The sequence below is a fragment of the Cornus florida genome, unplaced genomic scaffold, assembly GCF_030987335.1.
Source record: "Cornus florida cultivar Cherokee Brave unplaced genomic scaffold, ASM3098733v1 CherokeeBrave_3.0.0_Hap2_Chr01, whole genome shotgun sequence".
NCBI classification, from domain to species: domain Eukaryota; kingdom Viridiplantae; phylum Streptophyta; class Magnoliopsida; order Cornales; family Cornaceae; genus Cornus; species Cornus florida.
In genome coordinates this window covers 93,026,830-93,051,498 of record NW_026775571.1, presented here as the reverse complement: position 1 = coordinate 93,051,498, position 24,669 = coordinate 93,026,830, and the positions used below count along the sequence as shown (strand labels likewise).

General features: G+C 36.3%; 1 protein-coding gene across 1 annotated transcript; it reads left to right on the top strand.

The window, feature by feature from the left end:
* The first annotated feature begins 11,176 nt into the window (after positions 1-11,176).
* Positions 11,177-17,985, top strand: LOC132277557 (transcription factor MYB30-like). The gene is made up of 2 exons (XM_059779407.1): positions 11,177-11,247; positions 17,454-17,985. The coding sequence occupies exons 1-2, from the start codon at positions 11,177-11,179 to the stop codon at positions 17,983-17,985; spliced, it is 603 nt and encodes a 200-aa protein (XP_059635390.1).
* Positions 17,986-24,669: the final 6,684 nt, after the last annotated feature.

The following is a 24,669-nucleotide window of genomic DNA, read 5'->3' as shown; positions in this document are numbered from 1 at the left end:
AATATATCTAAACAATAGAGCATATATTGTCTAGACAATATGGGGATAGCACAATAGATCAAAATAAGTCATTAATCCTTCATTAAGCTCACAATCCACATACAACACAATATTAGAGGAATATGCCATTTGGACTCACAAGCATGGAACATCAAACATCAAGAGTAGATTGTCCTCTCATCTAACATTACACTACCACTACACTAAATCTACACTACTAGCATAAAAATAAGGCTATCTAGACTAGGGGAGAGGTACAAACCATCAAGAATAGGCATAAACCATCAAATGAACCAAAATAGCATTCATCAAGCATATCATCTTGATAATCTCTAGATCTATAGCATCAATACACATAGACATGCATCAAAAACACTAAATCTAGGGATAAGCACATGAATATCCTACTCTAACATACATAGACATATGGATAGAATAGAATAGTCAATTGGAAGCATTAAACCATACAAACCATGTAGTAATCAAGATTTATATATACATGAATATCAAGATGTATCATACAACACTAATCCCTCAATAATACACAAGATTAGAGTATAGAAAGCATGCTTGGGGCTAACTCTAGCCCCAAGAGGATGTCTAGCCACTCATGGTAGTGATGATCCAACCCTCAAGGGCTAACTCTATGGCTGCTCCTTGTTGGTGAAGATCTCCTCTAATGGTGCTCTAGCTTCCCTCCTTCCTCCTCTCCAAGAAGAGCCTCTAAGATCAATTTTCAATGTGTGACAAGAGACTCCCTCAAAAAGTGTATCATATTCCTTATATAGGTAGGTCAAATACCCCCCATGATGAGCTGTGGTCGTGCAAGGCATATTCTCCAATGATTGGATGAAGGACGGAATAAATGAGCTGAACTTTAACTTTTTCTCGCTGGAGGAAGTTTGATCGATCGAACCTTAACTTGGATCGATCGAAATTGGGTTCGATCGATTGAACTGCATCTTGGATCGATCGAAGTGGTCTGACTCCTTCGGATAATGACAAGGCTGGGATATTTTTAAGATATTTATGGGGAAAAAGCAAAAGTAGTTGGTAGGCGTACAGCTGTGGATAAGATCAATCATTTGAATAGGACAAAATAGGGTTCGATCGATCGAAGGTGATGTTCGATCGATCGAACTTGGAATTTCAGCAATGGCCAAGGTTGGATCTATCGAGAAGTACTGTGATCGATTATAGATGTTCGATCGATCGAACTCTAAGTTGGATCGATCGAACTTTTCAGCTGCACAACTTGATTCCTTTTTACTCCTTTCTTTCTCCACTTTGCTCCCTCCTTTGGTTTATCTCAGGATTGTTTCAATTAAGCTCTTATTTGGCTGAGTTAGCTAAATTTTGGGATTAGTGCCTGAAAATATAAATAACACGTAATAAGTCTAAAACGGCAAAGTAAGATAGATAAAGGTACTAGAATGCTTAAGCTTAACGGGTTTAAATGCGCACTTTTCAGTGCTCATCAAATCATCCTCTTGCTTTAAGAGATCATTATGTGCCAAATGAGTACAACACACCCGACATGCATTCAATTACCTCCATTTAGAGCACACCTTTATGAAATCAAATCACAAACTATTCAAATGCTTCCCAATTATCATGGACTTCCAAGTGAAGAACCTTACAAACATTTAGATAAGTTTCTTGATGTGTGTTCCATTGTGAAATACACGGACATGCCAGAAGAGGTTTTGCAATTAAAACTCTTTTCTTTTACCCTTAAAGATAGGGTAAAATATTGGTTCAACATTCTTAGACATATTTTAATAACTTCTTGGGCATAAATGTAACAAGAGTTCTTGAAAAAGTATTATCCAGTTTCAAAGACCAATATAATGAGAACCTCAATTCGAGAGTTTTCTCAAGGGGATGGGGAGATATTTCACGAGGCATAGGAACACCTAAATAACTTGTTTAGGAAGTGTCCACATCACGATATTCCTAAATGGCAATGGTCCAATTTTTCTTTAAAAGTTTGTCCAATAATCATAAAGTAATGGTAGATGCTTCCATGGGTGGTTCATATCTTGATAGACATAAGGACGATGTATGGCGTCTATATGAGAGCATGAGTGAGAATTCAATGCATTTATCCTTATCTTCCAAAATTTGTAGAAACATAGATGGAAGGAAAAATGTTGGCTTGTATCAAGTTGACAATTCCAATGACATAGCCGCCGAAATAAAATATTTATCCCAACGGTTTAATTAATTTTTGATCAACCAAAATTCGGTAAACCAAGTGTCTTCCTCCCCTAGCCATTCTTATCATAATTCCAACGAAGCTTGCATGATTTGTTCTAGTGTTTTACATTCTACTTCCAATTTTCCCCATGAACATGTACAAAGTAAGCACCCTGAATAAGTGAATGCCGCATTTATCAACCAAGGGAATAATCCCTATGGCACTCATTACAATGCCAGGTGGAGGAACCATCCAAACTTTTCTAGGAAAAGCTAAGGGGAAAGGTCAAACCCTCCCCAAAGTGGTTTTCAAGGAAAGTATGTTCTGCCCCCAATGCAAAGCCAAGGTTCCCAAAGTTATAGATCATCATACCAATCATCACATGGAAATCAATTTTCAAACACTCACTTTCCAAATCAATCTTCATATTCTCAAGGGAATTCAAGGAGTCCCGCATTTGAAGAAAAAGTTCTAATCGCTTTAGGTACTTTAGAGGTAAATACCCAATTACTTTATTCTCATTCCCAATCAATTGCGAAGCTAGAAACCCAAGTTGGGCAAATAGCTAGTACATTGAATGCTAGAGAAAAGAGAAAAATGCCTTTAAATCCACAACCTAAGCAACAATTTGTTGTGGAGACCAATTCCTCCTCGGAAGGTCACACAATTGAGCATGTGAATGCGGTGACTACTTTGAGAAGTGGAAAAATTGTGGATAATCAAGTTGGTATTCAAAATGAAAAAGTGAACCGGTGCAACCAAAAGTTGACACCCGTCCCATCTCACATCCTATTCCTCCTTCATTGCATGTGAAAGACCCTTTTGTTGCGAATGATTTAAAAAATTCTTGTGTTGACAATGTTTTAAAAAAGGATTTTGACAAAGTTTTTGAGCCAAATGCTCCATTTCCAGATGCCTTAAAAGGATCCAATTCTCTTGAAAAGCAACAAAGCAAAGCCAATGAGATAATTAAAGTGTTTAGGCAAGTGAAGATTAATCTTTCTCTCTTGGATGCAATTAGACAAATTTCGGCTTATACCAAATTTTTGAAAGATCTTTGTACCTTTAAGAGGAAGAACAAGATCCAAGCACCAAAAAAAGTTATTTTGACCGAGCAAGTGAGCTCCATTTTGCAACATAATACTCTCCCGAAATTCAAAGACCCCGGTTCACCTACTACTTCTTGTATCATTGGTGACCATGTCATTAACCGGGCTCTTTTTTATTTAGGAACAAGTGTGAACCTTCTTCCAGATTCGGTGTATGTTCAATTGGGCTTAGGAGATTTAAAACCGACGTCGGTAGTGTTACAACTAGCCGACCGATCCATCCAAAGCCCTGGGTATTATAGAGGATATGTTGATCAAAATTAATATGTACTTTTTCCCGGTTGATTTTGTAGTCATTGACATGGAACCGGTAGCAAATCCCAAGAGCCAAATTCCCGTTATCCTTGGCCGTCCCTTCTTGGCAACCGCTAATGCCAACATTAATTGTAGTATGGGGATAATGAAATTTTTATTTGGCCATATGAAGGTGAAGTTGAATATTTTCAATCCAACCCCCAATTCTTTGGACAAGTATGAAGAAGTGTGTGTTGTCGAAAAATGTATTGAAAATGAATCTACCAAAAATGAGTCTTTACTTGATGTTAAAACTTCAAAGGGGTTATCATCTAAAAGAATTTCAAAAGATGTTGTGTTCAAATCAAGTGTTGCAAGGACATGAAAGCCCAATGATTTGTTTGACAAAGGACCATTAATTCCATTTGAATTAAATCCAACAAGTTCCCTAGGGAATAGTTTGTTGGGTGGGGTTCAAAGTTTAATTCACCCCATCAAGGAGGGGATGTATAACAAGATTTTTGATCCGGGCTAAAAGAGCCCAACGTCTTGCTAGAGACGCTAAACACTAGTGATTTGTAGGGTTTATAACCCTATTCCTTCCTCATTTCTATTTTACCTTCTTTCCTTGCGTCATCTAGATATACTCTGGGATCATATACATTATTTGAGACTTTGATAGGGAATGCATGTGCTTTCATCTTCAAATTAGGCATTTAGTGCCTGTTCAATCGATCACAAAAGAATTTCGATCGATCGAACATCATCTCTGTATACAATCATCTCTCTGTTCCATCGTGCAAAAATTCTCTGCATATTTCACCCCTCTGTGTATCATGCGAACTTTCTTCCTGATCGATCCAAGAATCCCTCGATCGATCCAGTTTTCCCTTGGATCGATCTCAATTTTATAGTTAGAAAATTTTTGGATCTCTGAAAAAATCATCTTTTTATGTATCGTTCGAAGTTTTTCATAGGTTTTCACCTGTTGGATCGATCGAGTTTCGATTGATCATTGTCTGATCGATCTGTGTTCTTCCATTTGACTTTGACTTCTTTTTAAATTTCAAAATTCAAATTTAAAAAAAAAAAAATCTTTCCAAAAATCCAAAAAGATTTTTAATTTTCAAAATTCAAAATTTCAAAAATATTTTGTTGTTTTGCAGGTTCGATCGATCTGAGCACCTTCATGATCGATCTAGGTTTGATCGATCCATTGACCCACGTGATTGATTAAACATGTCGGGAGCAGTTTTTTAAAAAATGATGGTCATTTGGATCGATTCTTACATCGATCCAAAGCCCTTTCTCTCTCCGACGTCTTCCCCTCATCTTCCCCACCTCCAGTGAGTCCCAAGGCTTGATTTCTTCCTTCCTCCATCTCGATCTTCTCTTCTCTCTCTCTCGGTCCTCTTCTCTCATCCTTTTTTGGTAAGTTTTTCATTTTATTTCCATTTTTTTATGTTTAATCAAATGTTATATGTTGCCATGCTTCGATTTTGAGCTTCCATGTTTGATTTTGTTTCCATTTTTAAGCTTGCAAGCATGAGTATATATATATATATGTATGTATGTATGTATATATTGTTTTGTTTCCAAATTTGATTTTAGAGGTCACGTGCCGTTTCAAGTGACCATTGTTGTATTGTTGAGGTGTATAGGGGGTTACGAGCCCTAAAGTGACCATTTGGACTCGCCTCGTGTCTTCTACATCACGAACGGGTGACTTTTCATTTCTCAACAGGTTCGATCGATCACACCAGTGTTCTGATCGATCAAAGTACGATCGATCTAATACATGTCATGATCGATCCAACTTGGATCAATCACATTTTTCTATGATCTTTCGAACGTCACTATTTTTGCATATTGATGCTCTTATACCCTCATTTGTGTTCATGCTATTATGTTTATGCCCAATGCCTGTGTTTTTCACATTAGTTGCATTCCATACTTATCATGTTTAGCATGTTTCACATATTTGACCATTCACTGTCTATACTTGGCTGCATTACCACTTGCATAGATAGGTTCATGTGCTTATATTCTGCGTTATCTATCTTAATCTAACAAGTATGTTTCTATCTATTGTGCTTTCAATTATGTATCTCATATACTATTTTCTATTACTGACTACAATTGCAAGTGCTTCTTTCTTTTTGCAGGCCATGACTCGGTTCAAGACCACAGCCAACCGGACATATGACCGGTGGATCCGACAGCGAGTAGAGGAGCCAACTCCTGCTCAGTCTGAGTGCTCCTCCTCTTCTTCATCTGCCTCTTCTTCATCGTCAGCTCAGGAGGCCGAGCATACGCCACCTCCTTCACCTATTCCAGCATCACCACCGACACAGCCCGACGTGGTCTGAAATAGAGTTTAGAGGAGATATTCAAGCCTTTCAATGGCGCACGAGTCCGTTTTTAGTGAGACATTTTTTGCCCGGTCGATCACGACCAAGTGGGCTTACGATGAGATCTACCGCCTCAACATCTCTCCTATTCTGGCTCCAATGGCCAATCTGGTTTACCCGAGGCTTGTCCGGTTGTTCTACCAAAACCTCCAGCCGGTTCCGAGTAACCTGGCCAAGTTGCGGACTACTATAGACGGGCAGCTCATCCGCATTACAGTCAAGACCTTGGCTATAGTTTTCCAGTGCCCACATGTCTGCCCTCCAGGTGTAGGCTACCCGATTCTTCAGAGGCCATCACTTGCAGACATGGCCACAACTCTTTATGGCACTGCTACTGCTGCCAATATTTATGCCACCCGGACCTACTTGCCCGACTGTATGTGGTTTTTCGATTCAATTTTATACCAAAATAGTTTTATGGCGGGCCACAAAATTCAGAGGCAAACAGATTTCTTGGTAGCTCTATATGACTTCTACACCGGCCATTAGTTCTCAGTTCCTGCACTCTACGAGAGTGTAATGATGAAGCTATATACGGACTACATCAGCAAGAATCGGCCCAAGCGGGCCAAGTTCCTCCCCTTTGCACACTTGATCACTTAGATCCTCCAGGACCAGCACTATCCATTTCACCTGAAGGAGCACACTGAGACTAGGGCTTGCCACTAAGCCAAGAAGGACTGAAATAAGAGCTACAATGCTCTTATTAAGAGTCTGGAGGATGAGGTAGTCTTGGCGGCCGATGAGGAAGAGAAGGAGGAGGCAGCAGCAGCAGCTGAAGATGCCACAGACGCACTGGCGGCAGAGAGCACATTTATGGACACCTATTTGGAGCAGGAGCCTCCAGAAGGGTCACCACTGCATTATCAGGAGTAGAGTTAGGACGCGCATCAGTCTTTTAATCCAGTCATTCCCGATGCTCCAGCTTAGACACCCAGCTTGGGGTAGCGTATCCAGATATTAGAGGATGTGGTCGCCTCCCTCCGAGTGGATGTGGCTTCTCTTAGCACCGATGTGACCACTTTCTGCACAGATGTGTTGACTGCATTGCAAAGTATTTCCAGAGACATCCGGGGTTCACGCCCTGCCAGATCGACTTCCTCTATCTAACCCCCCCTCCCTCTCTCTCTCTCATTATCATCTTTATACATGTGTTCTTACTTTGATATTTTGATACTGTTATTCTACTTTTGCAGCCAGTATGTTGGCCTGACTACTGTGATGTACATTATACTGTTTTTATTATGCATGATATTTTCGATGTCAGAGTCTTATATTGATATATCTTTTCATGATTGACTCCATTGTCAGGTCCATACCAGTAACTTCAGTGAGAGAGTGTTGCCCATATTTTCCAGGGCCACCCTTATTCTTCTCTCTCTTTATTTCATATACTTGTGTCCCGGCCATTCTTTGCCATAGCTGTACTGGTATATTCTTTCCTCTTTCTTTTGTTCTTTTGCACGTTGAGGACATTGTGCCATTTAAGTTTGGGGGTAATATGTGTTCTTTGCTTTCATTTAATTCAAGATTCTAAGTATGACTTGTGTATTTGAGGGATTTTCTATGATTGGTCCATGACTACCTATGATTTTGATCTTTTGAGGACTATATTGTTTAGAATTTAAAAATTACTTGACTGAAGGGTCCAATACTCCTTATATGCCTTTTGGATGCCATTTAAGAGTATATTTTTCGAAAGATTGATATCTTGCTTGCATTTGTGGTCCACATCATCTTGATTTTGTGATTGTTTTTAGATTCACTCTAAGATTCTACACTAACATAAGCGCACACTAGCACTCATTTGTGGGGTATATGCTTTGTTGACTATTGATTTGGTTATATCCCAATTGAGTTAGTAGTGCATTAAAAGCTTTCATTCTTGATAAAGGTGGATAACAAACCCTTTTCACTAAGTAGCCGGGATTCTAACTCATCAAGCACTGAATTTATATCATCGAAAGGTGGAGGGCCCAAACTCTAGGTTAATAACTTGACCAAAAAAAAAAATGAAGTTGCAAAAGCAAATAAAAAATAAATAAATAAATAAAAATAAAAAGTGAGGACTTCTCCCAAAATGTGAGAAGTGAAAAATGATTAGATGGAGATTGTTTTGATTTGTAACCTAGTCAATTTGAGCTTGTAAGTCCTTAGGGGTGTTTAAACACCTAATGCCCTAAAGCTGTCCGATTTGGGAGTCATTGACCTAACGCTCGACCTCATGGATCGCTAGAAAGCATAATAAATCAACATATTGCACTATGCTTCCATCTTTGATCCTTAAGATTATATATATATATATATATATATATATATATATAGTGAAAATAATAAGCACACCTAGAATAATAAAGCTTTAATAAAAGGTTCACTCTTTGTCTTGATGATCGGCACTAGATTTATGTGCTAGTTTGAGGCCGGATATGATCATTTCTTTGGTTGGCTTAGATAGCAACATATTTAATGCCGGTTCACTTAAAAAGGATTCTAGAGTTGTTTTGATTTGCATGATCATTGTCTTGATGTGTAGAGGACCATATTTGCTTGCTTGATGTTGAAATTTTGGGAGATTGCTTGGAAATGGTTGAAAAATTGCGTACTTGAAGTAACTTTCTCCCAATACTTATTTAGAATATTGGTGTCTCTTTTGTGAGAATAAGCTTAATGTTTGTGGGTATCATTTCTGGAAACCCTCATGAGACTTCACTCGTCTACTAAGGGTAACTTAGGGGTTTAAAAGGCATGTTGCATGTGCTAAATGTAATCGTATTCTCTACGAAAGTGGCGTTATCCATTTATTACTTTCTAGCTCATAGTTGTATAGTGTTCATTTCTTTATTTCCTTTGTAGTTTATTGCTAAAGACTAACAATATTTAAGTTTGGGGGTGTGATAAGTGCTGAAAAGTGCGCATTAAACCCCTTAAGCTTGAACGTTCTAGGACCTTATTCTATCTTATTTTCCTGTTTTAGTCTAATTTCATGTTATTTCCCTTTTTCAGGTACTTATCCCCAAAATAAGTCAATTCAGCTGAATTAGAGTATAAAAGAAGCAATCTCAAGCTTAGTGGAAGAAATAAGCAAAGTGGTGAAAGGAAGCCTTCTTTGATTGATCGAATCAAGCTCTTATCGATCACACAGTGATCTTTCCAACCATGCCATGATGGATCGAGCCTTTTGTCCTTATCTTTAGGAAATTTCCCTGCTCGATCAATCCAACATTCCTTTCGATCGAATGAACATTTTTGATCTTATCCTCACCTACCACTTTTGTCCTTTTTCCTAAAAATATCCCGAAAATATCTCAGCTTTGTCATTATTCAAAAAGGCGCCGCCATAATTCGATCGATCGAAGCACCCTTGTGATTAATCGAATTGCCTCAAGTGCGAGAAAAACAGAGTTCCAGCCAATTAAAAGGTGTATTCATGGTGCAATCATTTGGAGGTCCTAGTACATGAGGTCTGATCATTGGGGGTGACATTTGAGCTACCTATATAAGGATTTTGGCCATTTGGAAGAAAAAAAGAGAATCATAAGGAACCATATACAATATAGAGGTTGGAAGAGTCTAGAGATTTGAGAGAGAGAGATACACACCATTTGGGAAAGTTCTTTCACTCATCTAGGGTTTCTACCAAGAAGAAGAAGATCATTTCTACCATGGAGATAGCCCTTGAGGGTTGGATGACAACATCAATGAGTGGCTAAACCATTCTCTTGGGGCAAGAGATAGCCCTAAGCATGCCTCCTAGACTTTGATGTTTTATAATTAAAGGGGACTTATGTTGTAATTCTTGTCTTGACATCTTATATATATATATATATATATATATATATATATGAATCTTGTTTCTATAATGATTTGTGTTTCTTAATACTTTTAATTGATTATTTAATTTTATCCATATGTCTATGTATGCTAGAATGAATATTCATGTGTTTATTTCTAGATTTTATGACATTGATGCACGTCTATGTGTGTTGATATTATAAATCTAGTGATGGTCAAGGCATGATGCTTAAATAGATTACTCTTGTGGTTTATTTGATGGTACATGGATTGTACCTTCTACTTAGTTTAATTAGTTTAATTTTCATGTCACTAACTTAGTTGTAGCGTAATTGCTTTACTTTCTTAGATAGGAGGACAATTCATGCTTATTGCTTGATGTTCCATACTTATGAATGCAAGTAGTATATTTCTCTAATTTGATAATATGCATTAATTGTGGACTTAAGGGAAGGAATAATGGTTTGATTTGAAACGTTGTGCTATTCACTAGTTTGACTAAACAATGTATACTTACTTGACCATCCATGCTTGTTAATTCAATTAATGGCGCACACTTTCATTTACAACATATAATCCCCCTAATCCATCAAACATTGAATGTCTAGGAAGGTAATGCTTAGTAGTAAATTCTAAGTCCCAAAACTCCTCTTTTATATTCTCTACACCTCATTTTACTTTAATTGCCTTACATTGTATTTATTTAGTTTAAATTGTAGTCTAATTCAACCACCAAACCATCTTTGATCATTCGACCTACTAACCCGACATTGATTTCCAAGCAAAAATACCCTTCCTTTCCCTTGGGACGATCCTTACTTACTCTACCTACATTAATAGTTAGTTGTGGTAGTGGCATTCTATAAATTTAAACTTGGCCACACTATACACTTTTGTGCTTTGGTGCAACGACAACCAATATATTCTTTAAATTCGAAGAAGATGGTATGTGTCTTTTGATTAGATATTTATTCTGAGGAAGAAATTAAAGCTCAGAAAAACAACTAGAACCATGGCAGTGCCATGGAGTATGACTTTTTGGATAGTAAAGATGCATGGTATTGGTGGCTCTGACTAGGTGGGTCACATCATGTTTGACTGGTGCTGATGAGATCCTTGGTTCTCTCCGAACCAACGAGATCGGTCCTTTCCATGTTGGTTGGTTGAGGAATGTTCTGGTTTGATCTTTCGAACTTCTTGGTTTGTGGTTCATTAATTTTATTTTAACATCAATTTCAACTAAATACCTTTATTTGTCTACCTATGGTCTAACCAGAACAGAAGAGCAGAGTGTTGGAGCACGTTAGACATGCGATCTAAGGAAGAAGATGACTAAGGACAGCGGTTGACCCCGGTGCTGTCAGTGCCGACAATTTGAAGCATCGTAAGAAGCCAAGCTACATGGAGAAGACGATAATGGGTATCGGCACATGCCGTTCGCGGCGTTGTTGTTACAGCTGGTGATGGAGGAGGAGAAACAGCAAGAAGACCCCATTCAACAGTAAAAGGGGCACTTCGGGAATGAAAATACAATGTACAGTAGATTTCCATAATTTTGGCAATTAACCTCCATAAATTTATTTTTTTGGAAAGGGTAGATTTGACTCCATGGATTTGGCAATTCACCTTCAAAAATCCTTTTTTTTGGAATTATCCCTAATTAAAAGTATCTAGTTCAAGTTCCTAATACAAAATTTCATTCATTAATTTTTCGTTATTACAAGTGAGAATTTTCTAGGTTTGTTGAGCACTAGCTAACTACCATTTTGACTCATTAAATTTCTTTTTAAATAGTTTTCATTGTAAGAGGGAATGAGAGATAGACAAGGTCTAAGGTTTGATTTTACTTGAGTGTAAATAGTTCCTTGAAGAAGATGTGAGGAATACTGTACACAGTTGAATTTATTTTCTTTTGTTTAATTGTGTTACTTAAATGTAAATAATTTTTCTCTTCAATTTGTATGGTCTTGCTTAATAAAAAAATTAATCGAAAACAATAGTAAATGTAATAAACAAAAGTATTATCAATCCATACTAAATTTTTATGTTTATTATTTTTTTTCAGAAAATTTTTATCTTCAAAATAGTGTTTATCTTATTATTTTTAACCCCTTCAACGGGATAAATTATTTCACATTATTGGTACAATTAACTAATAGAAATGTTTTAATAAAGTAAAGTGTATATTAGTTTTTTAATAATTTACTAAACTATTGCCTAACCAGTAACCACTAAACTGTAACAGTTGTGGAATCACTTCAGTTTAATAGAGCGTTACTAATGAATTTCTAACTGAGTCAAATGATATTGTTTGAATTTCAAGATTTGTAGTCCATTACATTGAGACGTTTTTGAGATGCCTTTTGTGATCTTATAAGTTATAAATCATGACTATGATCTTATAAGTTATACCAGTGCATCTCATATATAGTCATAGGTAAATTAACCTTCGTGCCCCTCCACTACGTAGCTTAGACTTTTACAGTCTTAGAAAATGTTATTTGGTTGTCGGTCCTTGAAAATTGTTCAGTTTCCAAGAAAACTAGGAAGAAGCTAAGTCAATGTAAACATGTACCATTTGAGTGTCTCCGTATCTTCCTTCAATTTTTCTCCTTCTTCCTTGCAACTTCTATATATAAGGATATACATATGTGGTTTTCAATTTTTTTCATGACAACTCATATCCTTCCAATCGATAAAGACTTCTCTGCATCTTTAATAATTCGTTATATATGCTATCAACTAATTGTATCATGTCACGTAAAAAAAATTATTTTACTTTAATATATCATATCACTACATGACAATATTTAATAGATTGGTGGATATTAGGGGATTTTGCGCACATGTAACACAGTTATGTGGGTGTCACTTATTTGAAGCTGATGTGGCATGTTGATAAGTCAATACAACCTTAGCCGAATCCTCCGTGGTAATTTGAAAAGTCAAAAGCCTCGAAAGGTCAAAATTCGAGCACTCTAAGCCCTGGCATCGCTCCAGGCTCATCAAACCTCGAAAGATCAAATCTCGAGCACTCTAAGCCCTGGTATCGCTCCAAGCCCTCAAGCCTCGAAAGATCAAATCTTGAGCACTCTAAGCCCTGGCATCGCTCCAGGCCCATCAAGTCTCGAAAGATCAAATCTTGAGCACACTAAGCCCTAGTATCGCTCCAGGCCTTCAAGTCTCGAAAGATCAAATCTCGAGCACTCTAAGCCCTGGCATCGCTCCAGGCCCTCAAGCCTCAAAAGATCAAATCTCAAGCACCCTAAGCCCTAGCATCGCTCCAGGCCCATCAAGCCTCGAAAGATCAAATCTCGAGCACTCTAAGCCTGGCATCGCTCCAGGCCCTCAAGCCTTGAAAGATCAAACTTTGAGCATACAAAGCCCTGGGATCGCTCCAGGCCCAATAAGCCTTGAGAAGCTGATCCTCGAGCACCCCAAGCCCTGGCGCCACACCAGGCCCATCAAGCCTCGAGAGACCAACTCTCGAATACCTCGAATCCTGGTGTTATGCCAGACAATACTGCTTTGAAAGGCTGGAGCTCCTTAGCACGGGATGAAGGTAGGATCTTCGTGTTATAGTAATCCATATTTGAGAAACTTAAGAGGATCTTGGATTGGTGGATGAGAAGTCAAGAGGTGCCTTCGCTCTCGGCAAGACCCAATTAACAAGATGATGTGATTATACATGTCATGATAGCAAACCTTAAAATCACAATTAATACTATGTCAGACTTGACCAGCCGACGGCCAAGCAACATTTAATGCCCCTGATTAATGGAGAAGTGACATGACAACATGGGACAAGACTCGAGGAAAGGATTTGACCATTCAGACTCCTAAATCTCCAGGATTACTCACGTAATCCAGATTGGGGGTAATGCATGCGAGGGACCATGCATGGAAGGAACCATTGGATAATAACCAATGGAATCCAGATCTATAAATGGCACTGTCCTATGAAGCAAGAACTAACCCCGAAAGAAGAAAAGCTGTCATGAGATATTGTATACTCGCCCTACCACCATCTTTATCTTGATAGTTGGTCTTCTTCTCCTCCTCCTACACTGAGCATCTCCTCTGTTTTCCTTCGTATTTGTATTTTTGATAACTTTATTTTATTGTTGTTTTATTATCTAGTAGAAAAGAACCCCTACAAGCTACATCACACATCTTTATCAAAATGCAACATAGTTACATCACAAAATACAACGTTTTTAACACTCATGCAACAATTTTTAAAAATTATAAGATGCATTTATATCGAAAATACAACACATAAATGAATAATTCAGCACATTTATGTAATTGTTGCATTATCGTTTTTAAGTTTGCATTAATAATATAAAGTTGTTACATTATGTAAAAGACAGAGGCATTACAAAAATGATACAAAAAAGTAATTTAGCTAAAATATCCTCAAATGATAACACAAATGGTAAATGCACACCAGCAATAGCATGAACTGTTGAGTTGACAGTCTTATCGTGATCCAGGAAAAATGAATATTTGGTGATTGTTTCATTATATATATGTGTGCGCGCGCGCGCGCGCAAAAATATAACAATATACATATGGATTAAGCAGAGTAATTTTGATATAACATCGATCTTCAAAGAGAGAAGATGTCGCTTGAAATAGATGGTCTAAAAAAATAACCAATTTACGCTTGTTGATCATATGCGTTAAATGAAATATATATATAGTAAAACATAAAATAAAAAGAAAAAAAGGTTGGTACTGAGAGTGGACTTGGTCTTGGTCGTCCTCTCTTTTTAGTTTTAAACTTGTATGTGAATGTATTTTGTCTAATTCCTACCGTGGGGGACAAGTTTCTACAATTAAACAAATATTAATTCATGATGTGGAAGGAACCCTCTATTATTGAATTTTTTGGCTTCAATATCTTTGAATATCATTGCAGAGCCATTAAAAAAAGTCGGAACTTGGAAAAGAAGTTTACTATTGGATCATATATAAGATAGAAAAGAAGTTTACTATTGGATCATATATAAGATATAAGTACTAGTACTCTTCTGAACTATTAATTTGGGACTGAGAAGTGAGAACTCAAATTATTCTCATAGAGATGGTGAGGGCTCCTAGATCTGAGTTTTAAAGAAAGGCACATGGAGTCCTGAAGAAGATCAAAGGTTGATAGCTTACATCAAAAGATATGGCATTTGGAACTGGAACGTGACTCCAATAGCTGCTGGTATATAAGAATCAATTCTCTGATGCCACGTTTGATAGCACTGAATCGATGATTGGAATTGGATGAAATTTAATTGAAACTTTCAACTAATTTTTTTTTTCAATTTTAATTCCAAAACGCCAATACTCCCAAAAATAACTTGAATATTTCATATACTATTAAAAACTTCATCGATCTGAGTGTCTTTTCATTTGCTTCATTTATTACATATATGTTTATGCTAACCTTCTTGAGTTTGATTATATATTTTCCAGGTTTGTTACGTTGGGTGAATTATTTAAAGCCGGGCATAAAGCACGGAAACTTTAGCAAGGAAGAAGACGAAACCATAGTCGAACTGCATGAAATGCTGGGAAACAAGTAACTGGTCATCTTTAGAAATACCTTTTATATATATTCAGTTATGTCAAAAAGCAACTGCTATATATACAACCAAAACCTTGCTATACAGCCTATACATTAACCATACTAGTTCAAACTAAGCATGGTTAAAGTATAGCAAACCTTGCTATGCATTATTCTCTGTGGAATACTGTGTGCACCTGAAAATCTTGAGCTGTAAGTTTATTTCTTGGTAAGGTATAGTCTAGATACTGTGTGGAATTTGCCAAATTAACATGCAGAATTTATTAATTATGTTTCGATAAAATTAGGTTGCAAAGTTCTGTTTGTTAGAATCATTAAAAAGATACTTTACTAATCTATTGATTAGGATTTAACTTTGATGCACAAAAACCCCATGAATTATAAACTTTAGAAGTAGTATAGATCTCACCTTGATCCATCATAAGTAATAAATAAATAAATAATTAAAACCTTAGAACTTGATCACCGCTTTTGTGTTTTTTAATTTCGAGTGGAGAAAATTCAGACTGCAAAAACACTTTTTAATAAATCTGTTATAAATTGATCAACAGAAGTCCAAATTCGATTATGTCTGTCCAATTAGAAAGTAGACTCAGAGATCATTCCAACCATATATGACTAATCAAACCCTAGTTCCTTATGTATGGAGTTTGGTTGGACTTCAAAATTGGCCCTAAGACAGATTCAGCACATATATTGTCTCAATCTTTTATGTAAAATAAGATCTTCAAACTACTAAATAGTGTGCTATTTCATTACACATGCAAAAGCCTTATGAGAGAATATTGATTATATACCATTAGTAAACTATTGGTACGTCTTCCCCATCAAATTTTTCATTAGGCATAATAGAATATTGATCACCTAACTAGAGAAGTGAAAGAGATTATTGTAATTCAAAGTTCCTTGTATCAACCTTTATGTTGTCATTTTTACACTTTCAATCTTCCAAGCACTTAACAACAACAAAATTCTTCCAAACACTTTGGGCACTTAATAATTGGATGACTTACCAATAATTAATTTCATAAAATTTCTTTTTATAGAAGAATCTAGTACAAAATATGCAAAATAGTCATGCAAAGGACACATTAATTAAAATGATAAATTTCTAACATGTGATTATGATATAAGCTAATTTCTAGCTGCATAAATGAAGATACAACTCTTACATATATATAATTCTAAACTTTCTTGTAGAATATATGTAACTTCCAGAATTGCTGAAGATATTTTTTGGAAAGTAATTGCTGAAGATATTGCATGTGATATTGATGCACTGTGTGCATTATGTTAGGAATTGTATCTCAAATTCTACTCTAATTAGGTTTTTATTTTAGAGGTGTATTTTTTTAGGTAATTTATTGTTAAAAAAGTCTTGGGCTTCAAGGAATTGTAATTATTAGAATTGATTTATAATTTTATAAATAGTTACCTAGGTTTGAAGTTGAGACTTATGAGAATGAGAGACATGTAGCCCTAATTCTAAAGTGGATGGTGGTAGCCCTAATTTTATAGTGGAGTGTGGTAGCCTCATGAGAGAGTTGATGGGTAGAGGTAGTTTATGTATGGTTTGATAGAGTGGGGAACATCGATGGCAAGAAGGAGTCGCGTAGTAGCCCAGCCTAAATCTTGTGTTTGGTTGTGTGACTGATTTATTTATGCCTTTTGCATTTTTTATTTATTTTGGAGTTAAGAAAAAAAACCTAGCATTCACAAAATTTTCTTCCTAGTATCAGAGAATGTATATTCATAGTAACCTGATATATTATATATGCAAATTGCAATGTTAGAGAGCTGCATATATTCATCTATTATGTACTGAAACTGACTTGATCAGAGAAGGATACATATATTTAACCATAAAAAATGAACTTCAAACCAAATGGCACCAGGTGTGGCACAAATTCAAAATATGGGAGATTGAAGTTCAAGGTCAATGTTTTTTTTTCCTATATACAACACACACATCTATAACTTATACAACATTTATTTGTAACATATAATTATATATAAGACCTTTTTGTGATAATTGAATTCTTTTGTTGGAGGAAAATATAATGTTTAGGACTTCTATGTTCGGATTGATATTACATAGGTTTCTTGTCTTCTTTCTCTTACTACAGAAGGTCAGCAATTTCAGAAAAACTGTGTGGAAGAACTGATAATGAAATTAAGAATCACTGGCACTCCCACTTGAAGAAACACTTGAAGGACAAAATACCAGCATTAAACAACTTAGCTGAGACCAACCTTCCACTTTCTGGTGTCATAGAAGCTTCAAAGTCAGTAGGCTCCATGAACATCGATATCCCAATTTCACCACTCTCATCCATGGGTTGTTGCTCTTCGTCACATGCAGCTGATCCCGCTGTTCAAATTGATGAATACATGACCATAGAGTCGATTGGCTCATCAGAAACATTCGGAGATCTTTCAAGCTTTTGGGCACAACCATTTTCAATGGAAGATTTGTACATGGATGATCTCCAAGCGACGTATATTGATCCCGAACAAATAGTTCAAATTTGTCAAGTATGGTACCAAGAACATATAAGTCCATATGGCTTTTATGACGATGCATGCAGTGATTTTTGGTTCAACCTTCAAATTCCAGAAGATGCAGATGCAACCAAAGAGCCTGATGTCCATTTTTAAGTGACTGCCTCCCTGGTCTTGGCTGGGTTTTGGAAACTAAAGAGCTAGTGTGCATGGACAAAAATGACAACTACATAAAATGCAAGAGAAATGAGGAATATTATACAGATAGTGTGAGTTTTTAAAAAAAAAAAAAATTTCATCAGTTTTTTAAATCGTATACGTGCGAACAAAATATGAAAGGGCCGGTGTAATAATAGCCATGCAACTGGCTATTATTTTTGTGTTAAATTACGTTTATGAATAAATAAGTGTTTTTGGTTAAATTACATTCTCTTTATGTTTACTTGAATGGAATTATAAATGATTATAAATAAAATTATTAATACTATAAATTCTCTAACAACTAAATTCTTTGTAGCACTCTATTTTAGTTCATTGATTTGTTAGTGCGTTGCTGAAGTTATATAATTTATATAAGCAAATACCTATTAAAATAAACAATACAAATTTAAACAATTTACAATAATTTATCAATAGGATTTTTATGGGCTAGTTTATTTCTATATATATATATAAAAATATATATATATTTAGTTAAAAGGTAAGCATATATTAAGATGGAAAGAATAAAATGTACAGGATACCCCCAAGTAGGGGGAGTGTACAGCATAAAAACTAAACATGAACAAGCAAAAACATCAACAAACACTAGTATACATCAACACTAACTGGGACTGAACATCCCTATGACCTATAAGACAACCTCCAAAATTGGCTAATCCTCTGAAAGAAGCCATGTGTGGCAACCAGCAAATGCACATCCATCTGGGAACATCTTCTGCAGATTCTCTATTGAATGTTTTTGGTTTAGCTCAGCCTCTTTCTTCAAAACCAGTGTTGATAATCTTGCTCTGATGCAACTTTTGATAAGCTGAATGATGTGTTGAGCATTAGAAGCCTGTTTCTGAAGGCCCTGGCATTCTTTTCAAACCAGATAAAGTAGACAACAGTCGAGAGCAAGAGCTTATGCAGTGTGAAGTGATTCATTTGCTAGTTGGATGAAGACTAGGAAATGAGATAAGTCCAACAATTAGGCCTAATGTAAAACCCAGCAACATTCTGTATGAATTTCCAAACTGAGCTACTGAATGGGCACTTGAAGAATAAGAGATCCAATGACTCCCAACCAGATATACATAAGTAACATCTATTGGTGCAGTGTTTATTCCGCATAGGCTTTGAATCAAGGGTGTAAAATCTCTCTTTGACATCCATCCAAAAAATATGATTGTGCTTGGGAATGTTGTGCTTGAACCAAACAAGTTTGTGCCAACTAAATGACAGTGAGGGAGGGGAGAAGTAATCCATTGTGGACCTCTGTGAAAATCCAGTGGTTAAACTTGGTAACCATTCAATCAAGTCAGGTGAGGCTGAGGGGGAATGTAAGCTATGTAGTTGAGAATTGAAGGAGTTAGAATTAAAGAAAGATATCTGTTGAAGAGATACTGGAATTGACTACTGAAAGTTGGAAATTAGGCTATCAACTTTGACATAGGTTATGCTTAAGTTGAGAGGGATTGAAAGGTGGTTTTAGGTGATTGGGTGATTAGGATTTCAAGTTGTTGGCCGGCCGACGAGGTAGTGTTACTGTTGGAGGTTTTTCTCTCATGGTTTCTCTCATGGTTCTGAGGATGCCAAAAATGGTGTGGGTCAGATACGATCCACATGATAGTAATAGGCCGGGTAATTGATCCTGGTCCAAACCAAGCTCTCGCAAAACAGGCCAAGATTGAAGAACCATGCCAAATGTGATACCCCTCGGATCTGAGACACAGGTAGATTAAGCCCAGGCCCAAACCCGAGGAAATATCAAACAATTAATATTTAAAACGAACACAGATTACAAAATAAATTTAGAAGAAATAAATAATAACACTAAACGAATACTAAATAATAGATACCTCAATCGTTAATCATTAAAACTAAACTTTCTAGAACCTCCAATCCATACAACTTGGGAATCCATCCAATGGACCACTTAATAAAATCCCAAACTAAAACTAAAACAACTGAAGTAGAATTTAAAACTAAACATAGAAAGCAATCCTACATAATCAAAAGAATGAGTGTCTGTATCTGCTCTGCACGTCCAAGCTCTAACCCTGGAAATGACGAACACCTGAAAAATAAGAGAGTGGGTCAGGCCCACATGCAAGTCCTATCCTACTACGATCCATACAGAAATCCGATATGCAGATACATTCTAGATAGCTCAACAATATCTAGAGTAGTCCATATATGTATATGTTACACACTATAGGACGCTCGCTAGTCCAATAGGTCTGTCTTAACCTGAATAGAAGACAACATGCGAAAACGCACCCACAGGTGGGCATGAGTACCTAGACCTACCAGGGAACAACACCTATGTCCAGTTATCCATCTTAGGCGAAAGACGCACCCTAACCATGGTTCTGAGACTCAAGCTCATACCATGGCACCATATCATAAATATATAAAATTCGTATACTCCTAATACAAAATATCATCCATCTAATATAGTGGTTTGATATATGTATAACAATCCATCCAGAAACCAAAGTAGGTCATACAATTATTTTATTGACATGACACAAGTAGGAGATGGATTTAACCTTTATGGTTAATCCATACCTTAATCCAGATTAGGTAGGATTTAACTTATTTGGTTAATCCGTCCCTAGAATGCCACCGTCCCATACCGATGCATTAATCCATCCAGTCCAACAAATGATGTAACAAAATAATAATACATCAATTAAACCAGAAATATTATGATACAAAATTAAACCATCCAGTCCAATAAATGATGCAACATAAAAATAATACATCAATTTAATCCACAGATAATATAATACACATCATACAGATAAATATGGCATTTATTTAAGCAATACCACAGTTTAAATAGCATGCAGCTAACTTACCCTCCAAGTCACAACATACATCTCAGATAAACAAATATAACGTTTCACAAACATTGTTTAATCCGTTTAAACATTAATTTCAATTGTCAAAGTAATTAAATTTACCCTTCCATCTGATCTAAATAACATATAAGTTATTTAAATTTCCAAACCATCCACCCTTTTAGCATATATAAATATAAGATACATTTTGGGATCTTCCTAAGTCCATTAAACCCATTTAGATTAATTAAAATAGGTTTAGAAATAATTCTGGGCAATTAAAACCAACATCCAGGTCGCTGTTCAACTTAGCTGGCTGAGTTGCCAACTTAGCAGGCTAAGTTCCCAACTTAGTCGGCTGAGTTCCCAACTTAGTCGGCTGAGTTGGTGCTAAAGTCATCTTCTTCGTCTGTTCAGCCTCTGTAAACCCTAAAACTCCATAATTAAAGCCTCTAAGCTTCAACCTAAGTCCCATACATCCATACTAAATTATTTTAGATATTTTAACATGCAAAGATTTAACTTAAACATCAATTATGCATCAAAAATTCCAGAATCATTCAAAACAAGAATATAAAACTAAAAACATACAATCCTTTGTTTTAGTTCAATTAAGTATGCATAATTACTCAATTTTAGCATTCATTAAACCCCTGGAGACTAGTTAGGCATGCACAGAACACAGATTTAAAGGAAAGAGTAGAATAGAGACTTGCCTTTGAGTTTCAGATTTGAAACTCTAATTCCATGGTCTCTGAATGTTCCGTTAATGTCCTAGACTGTAGTTCCACCTCTGTTGCTATTGGTTTCACCTATGAGCAACCTCTCCTTCCTCCTCCTTGGTCCAACCTAGCCTTCCTCTCCTATCTCTCTCTATAACTCTCTGTTTCTTTCACTACGGGAATAGGGGTTCTCTGTTTTTGGTTTACAGAATTAAGTTTTCTGTTCTAAAACCCTAAGTCGACATATCCTATAGTATTTATAGGCTTCAATTAACCAAAACCCTATTCCAATTCTAACTATAAGTCGACCATGCTGAATCCTAAAACCCTAAGTTACGATAAACAAAAAAATAGATACGATAAACAAAATAAATAAACAGTGAACCAATTAAATAAATTAATTAAATAATTAAACTAATTAAAACAGTTAAGGCAACCCAATTACTAAATACAACTATTAATTTTAATTTAATCCAAATAGTCAAACAGTTACATATTAATAAAGCAATTAACTTAATTTAAATAAGTCAAATAATACAAATAATATAATAAATTCAAATCATACAACTAATTCAATAATCACCACAATATAAAACAATTAAGCAAATAATCAAATAAAATGACACATAATCAAATAAAATGCAATTAAATAATAAATTAAATACTAGGAATATCCTTTTAAAATTAAGGGTATTATATTCTTCCCCCCTAACAAAAGGAATTTCGTTCTCGGAATTCGTTCTTACCTTCTTCCACTATTTCAGGAAACTGCGAGCGAAAAACATCCTCCCGTTCCCAAGTGGACTCAGCCTCATTGTGATGACTCCAGTGAACACGCACCAAAGGAATAACCTTATTACGAAGGAGTTAATCCCTCCGGTCGACAATACGACACGGTGGCGCCAAATATGTTGCATCCGGCTGCAATTTAATCTCCCTAACATCGATATGCTGATACCGATCCTCATCGCGCAGAAATTTTCGTAACATGGAAACATGGAACACATTATGCACATGATCCAAATTATCCGAAAGTGCCAACCAATAAACTACAGTGCCCACTCGATCCGTAATCATGAATGGACCGACAAACCATGGTGCCAACTTCCCTTTCTTCCCAAAGCGCATAACACCTTTCATAGGTGACACTTTGAGTAGAACCTGATCTCCAACCCTGAACTCCGAGTACGACGATCGGCATAACTCTTTTGCTTACTCTGAGCAGTACGCATACGATCACGAATGAGAACGATCGTCTCAGAAGTATCCTTAATGAACTCAGGACCCAAAAAGTCTGTGCAGTTGAACAAGCTGAACGACTAACTGGATTTCTTATGGATGGATAGGATAGGACTTTAAATATACATTTATGGTACCGTGGCATGAGCTTGAGTCTCAATGTCGACGGTTAGGGAGCGTATATGTAGTAAGATGCGTAGCTGGCCATGTTGGTTGAGGTATACCCTGTTAGGCTTAGGTACTCATGCCCACTTAGGTGCATTTTGCATGTTACCTTCTATTCAGGTTGAGACCCTCTTCATAGTTCAGTAAGAGTCCCGTAATGTGGATATACTTATGTATGGACTATTAGCTATTGTTGAGTTGGTTAGAATGTATATGCATATCGAGTCTCTACTTGGATTGTAGTATGATAGAACTTGTTCGTGGGCCTGACCCACTTCTATTTTTCAGGTACTCGTCAGTTCCAGACTTAGACTTGTTCGTGCTGAACAGAGACTACTACTCACTCTTCTGACGACGTAGGACTTCTTTCCATAGCTTAATTCTAGTTGTTCTTTTAGTTATTTATATTTCAGTTGGACTGTTATTAGGGGTCCACTAGAGATGGATTCCCGAATTGTTTATAATGATGGAGGTTTTGGAAAGGATTTGGATTTTATTAATATTTATTATCTGAGGTTTTTATTTAGAGATCTTTCAGCTTTTATTATTTATACTTAATTCATTTTGTAATCTGTGTTCGTTTTAAATATTAATTGTTTGATATTCCCTCGGGTTTAGGCCTGGGCCAGATCAACCCGTGTCTCGGATCCAGGGGGTATCACACCAAAGGTCTACTGAAAGTAATTAGGCCTATAACTAGAGAGGCCCAGGGTGTGGGCCCAACATAAGAAGTTAGTTAGGTAGCTTCTAGAAAGATTGTAACAGTCTATAAATAAACGGAAATTAAAGGGAAAAAGGGTTGGAAAATCTTGAAGTGTAAGGATATTCTGTCCAAATAGAGAAAGATATTTCTTGCGTCTTCAATGGCACCGTCTGTGTGAACTGATCAAGATTGATTCAATCAAGACTAGTTCGTAAAGAAAAAGCTTGATCTCTGAAAGTTGAATCCAAATTGGTGCGATCGGAATTTATCTTGCAGAGTTTCGATTCTGGCTGGTGGTGAGAGATTCACATTAAATCTACGCAATTGTGATTTGTTTAGTGAGGCTAAATCTGATAAGTTTGAGGTAGGAGAGATTCAGATCCAGCAAAAGAAGATCATAATTCAGCAGGTTCGAGTCTAGATCTAGTACGTTCGCATTAGTGAAGCTCAGATCTAATCTGAAACTTGCAGCTACTGACTTTGCTTTGATCAGGAATGATGATAGAGGGTGAGAGCTCAAATCCATTAGAGAATGGCCAACAGTCGAAGCTTGATGAACTGATGAGTATGATCGAGGTCCTGATGAGAAAGAATGTAGAATTGCAAGCTAGAATTGAGTATCGAGAAGTGTTGGCCTAAGGATTTTATCTAAAGGTCAATCTTATGTTTTGATGATTACAAACCATTAATGATGTTTAAGTACTAATGTTTTAATTGAGTGATATATAGTTGATCAACATTCAATCCTCAATGATGAGCTAGAAGATCCATTCCAAGTATTCCAAAGCATTCCAAACATTCAAGCAATGGATTCAAGGAAGCATCAAAGTTGCAAGAAATCAAAGAAAAACTTGGACTTCAAAGATCACACAAAGCATTTCAAAGAAAGAAAACAAGTCTTCATCAAGCCTAAACGATCATGGTCAAAGAATGAAGAAAAGGGTAGATAGGATGGTGAGAGCTT

Excerpts from the sequence above, each read along its gene's own strand:
- LOC132277557 (XM_059779407.1), top strand. The coding sequence starts at position 11,177 with ATGCCGTTCGCGGCGTTGTTGTTACAGCTGGTGATGGAGGAGGAGAAA. Across the intron at positions 11,248-17,453 it reads CAAGAAGACCCCATTCAACA|AAGGTCAGCAATTTCAGAAA; the intron begins GTAAAAGGGGCA and ends CTCTTACTACAG.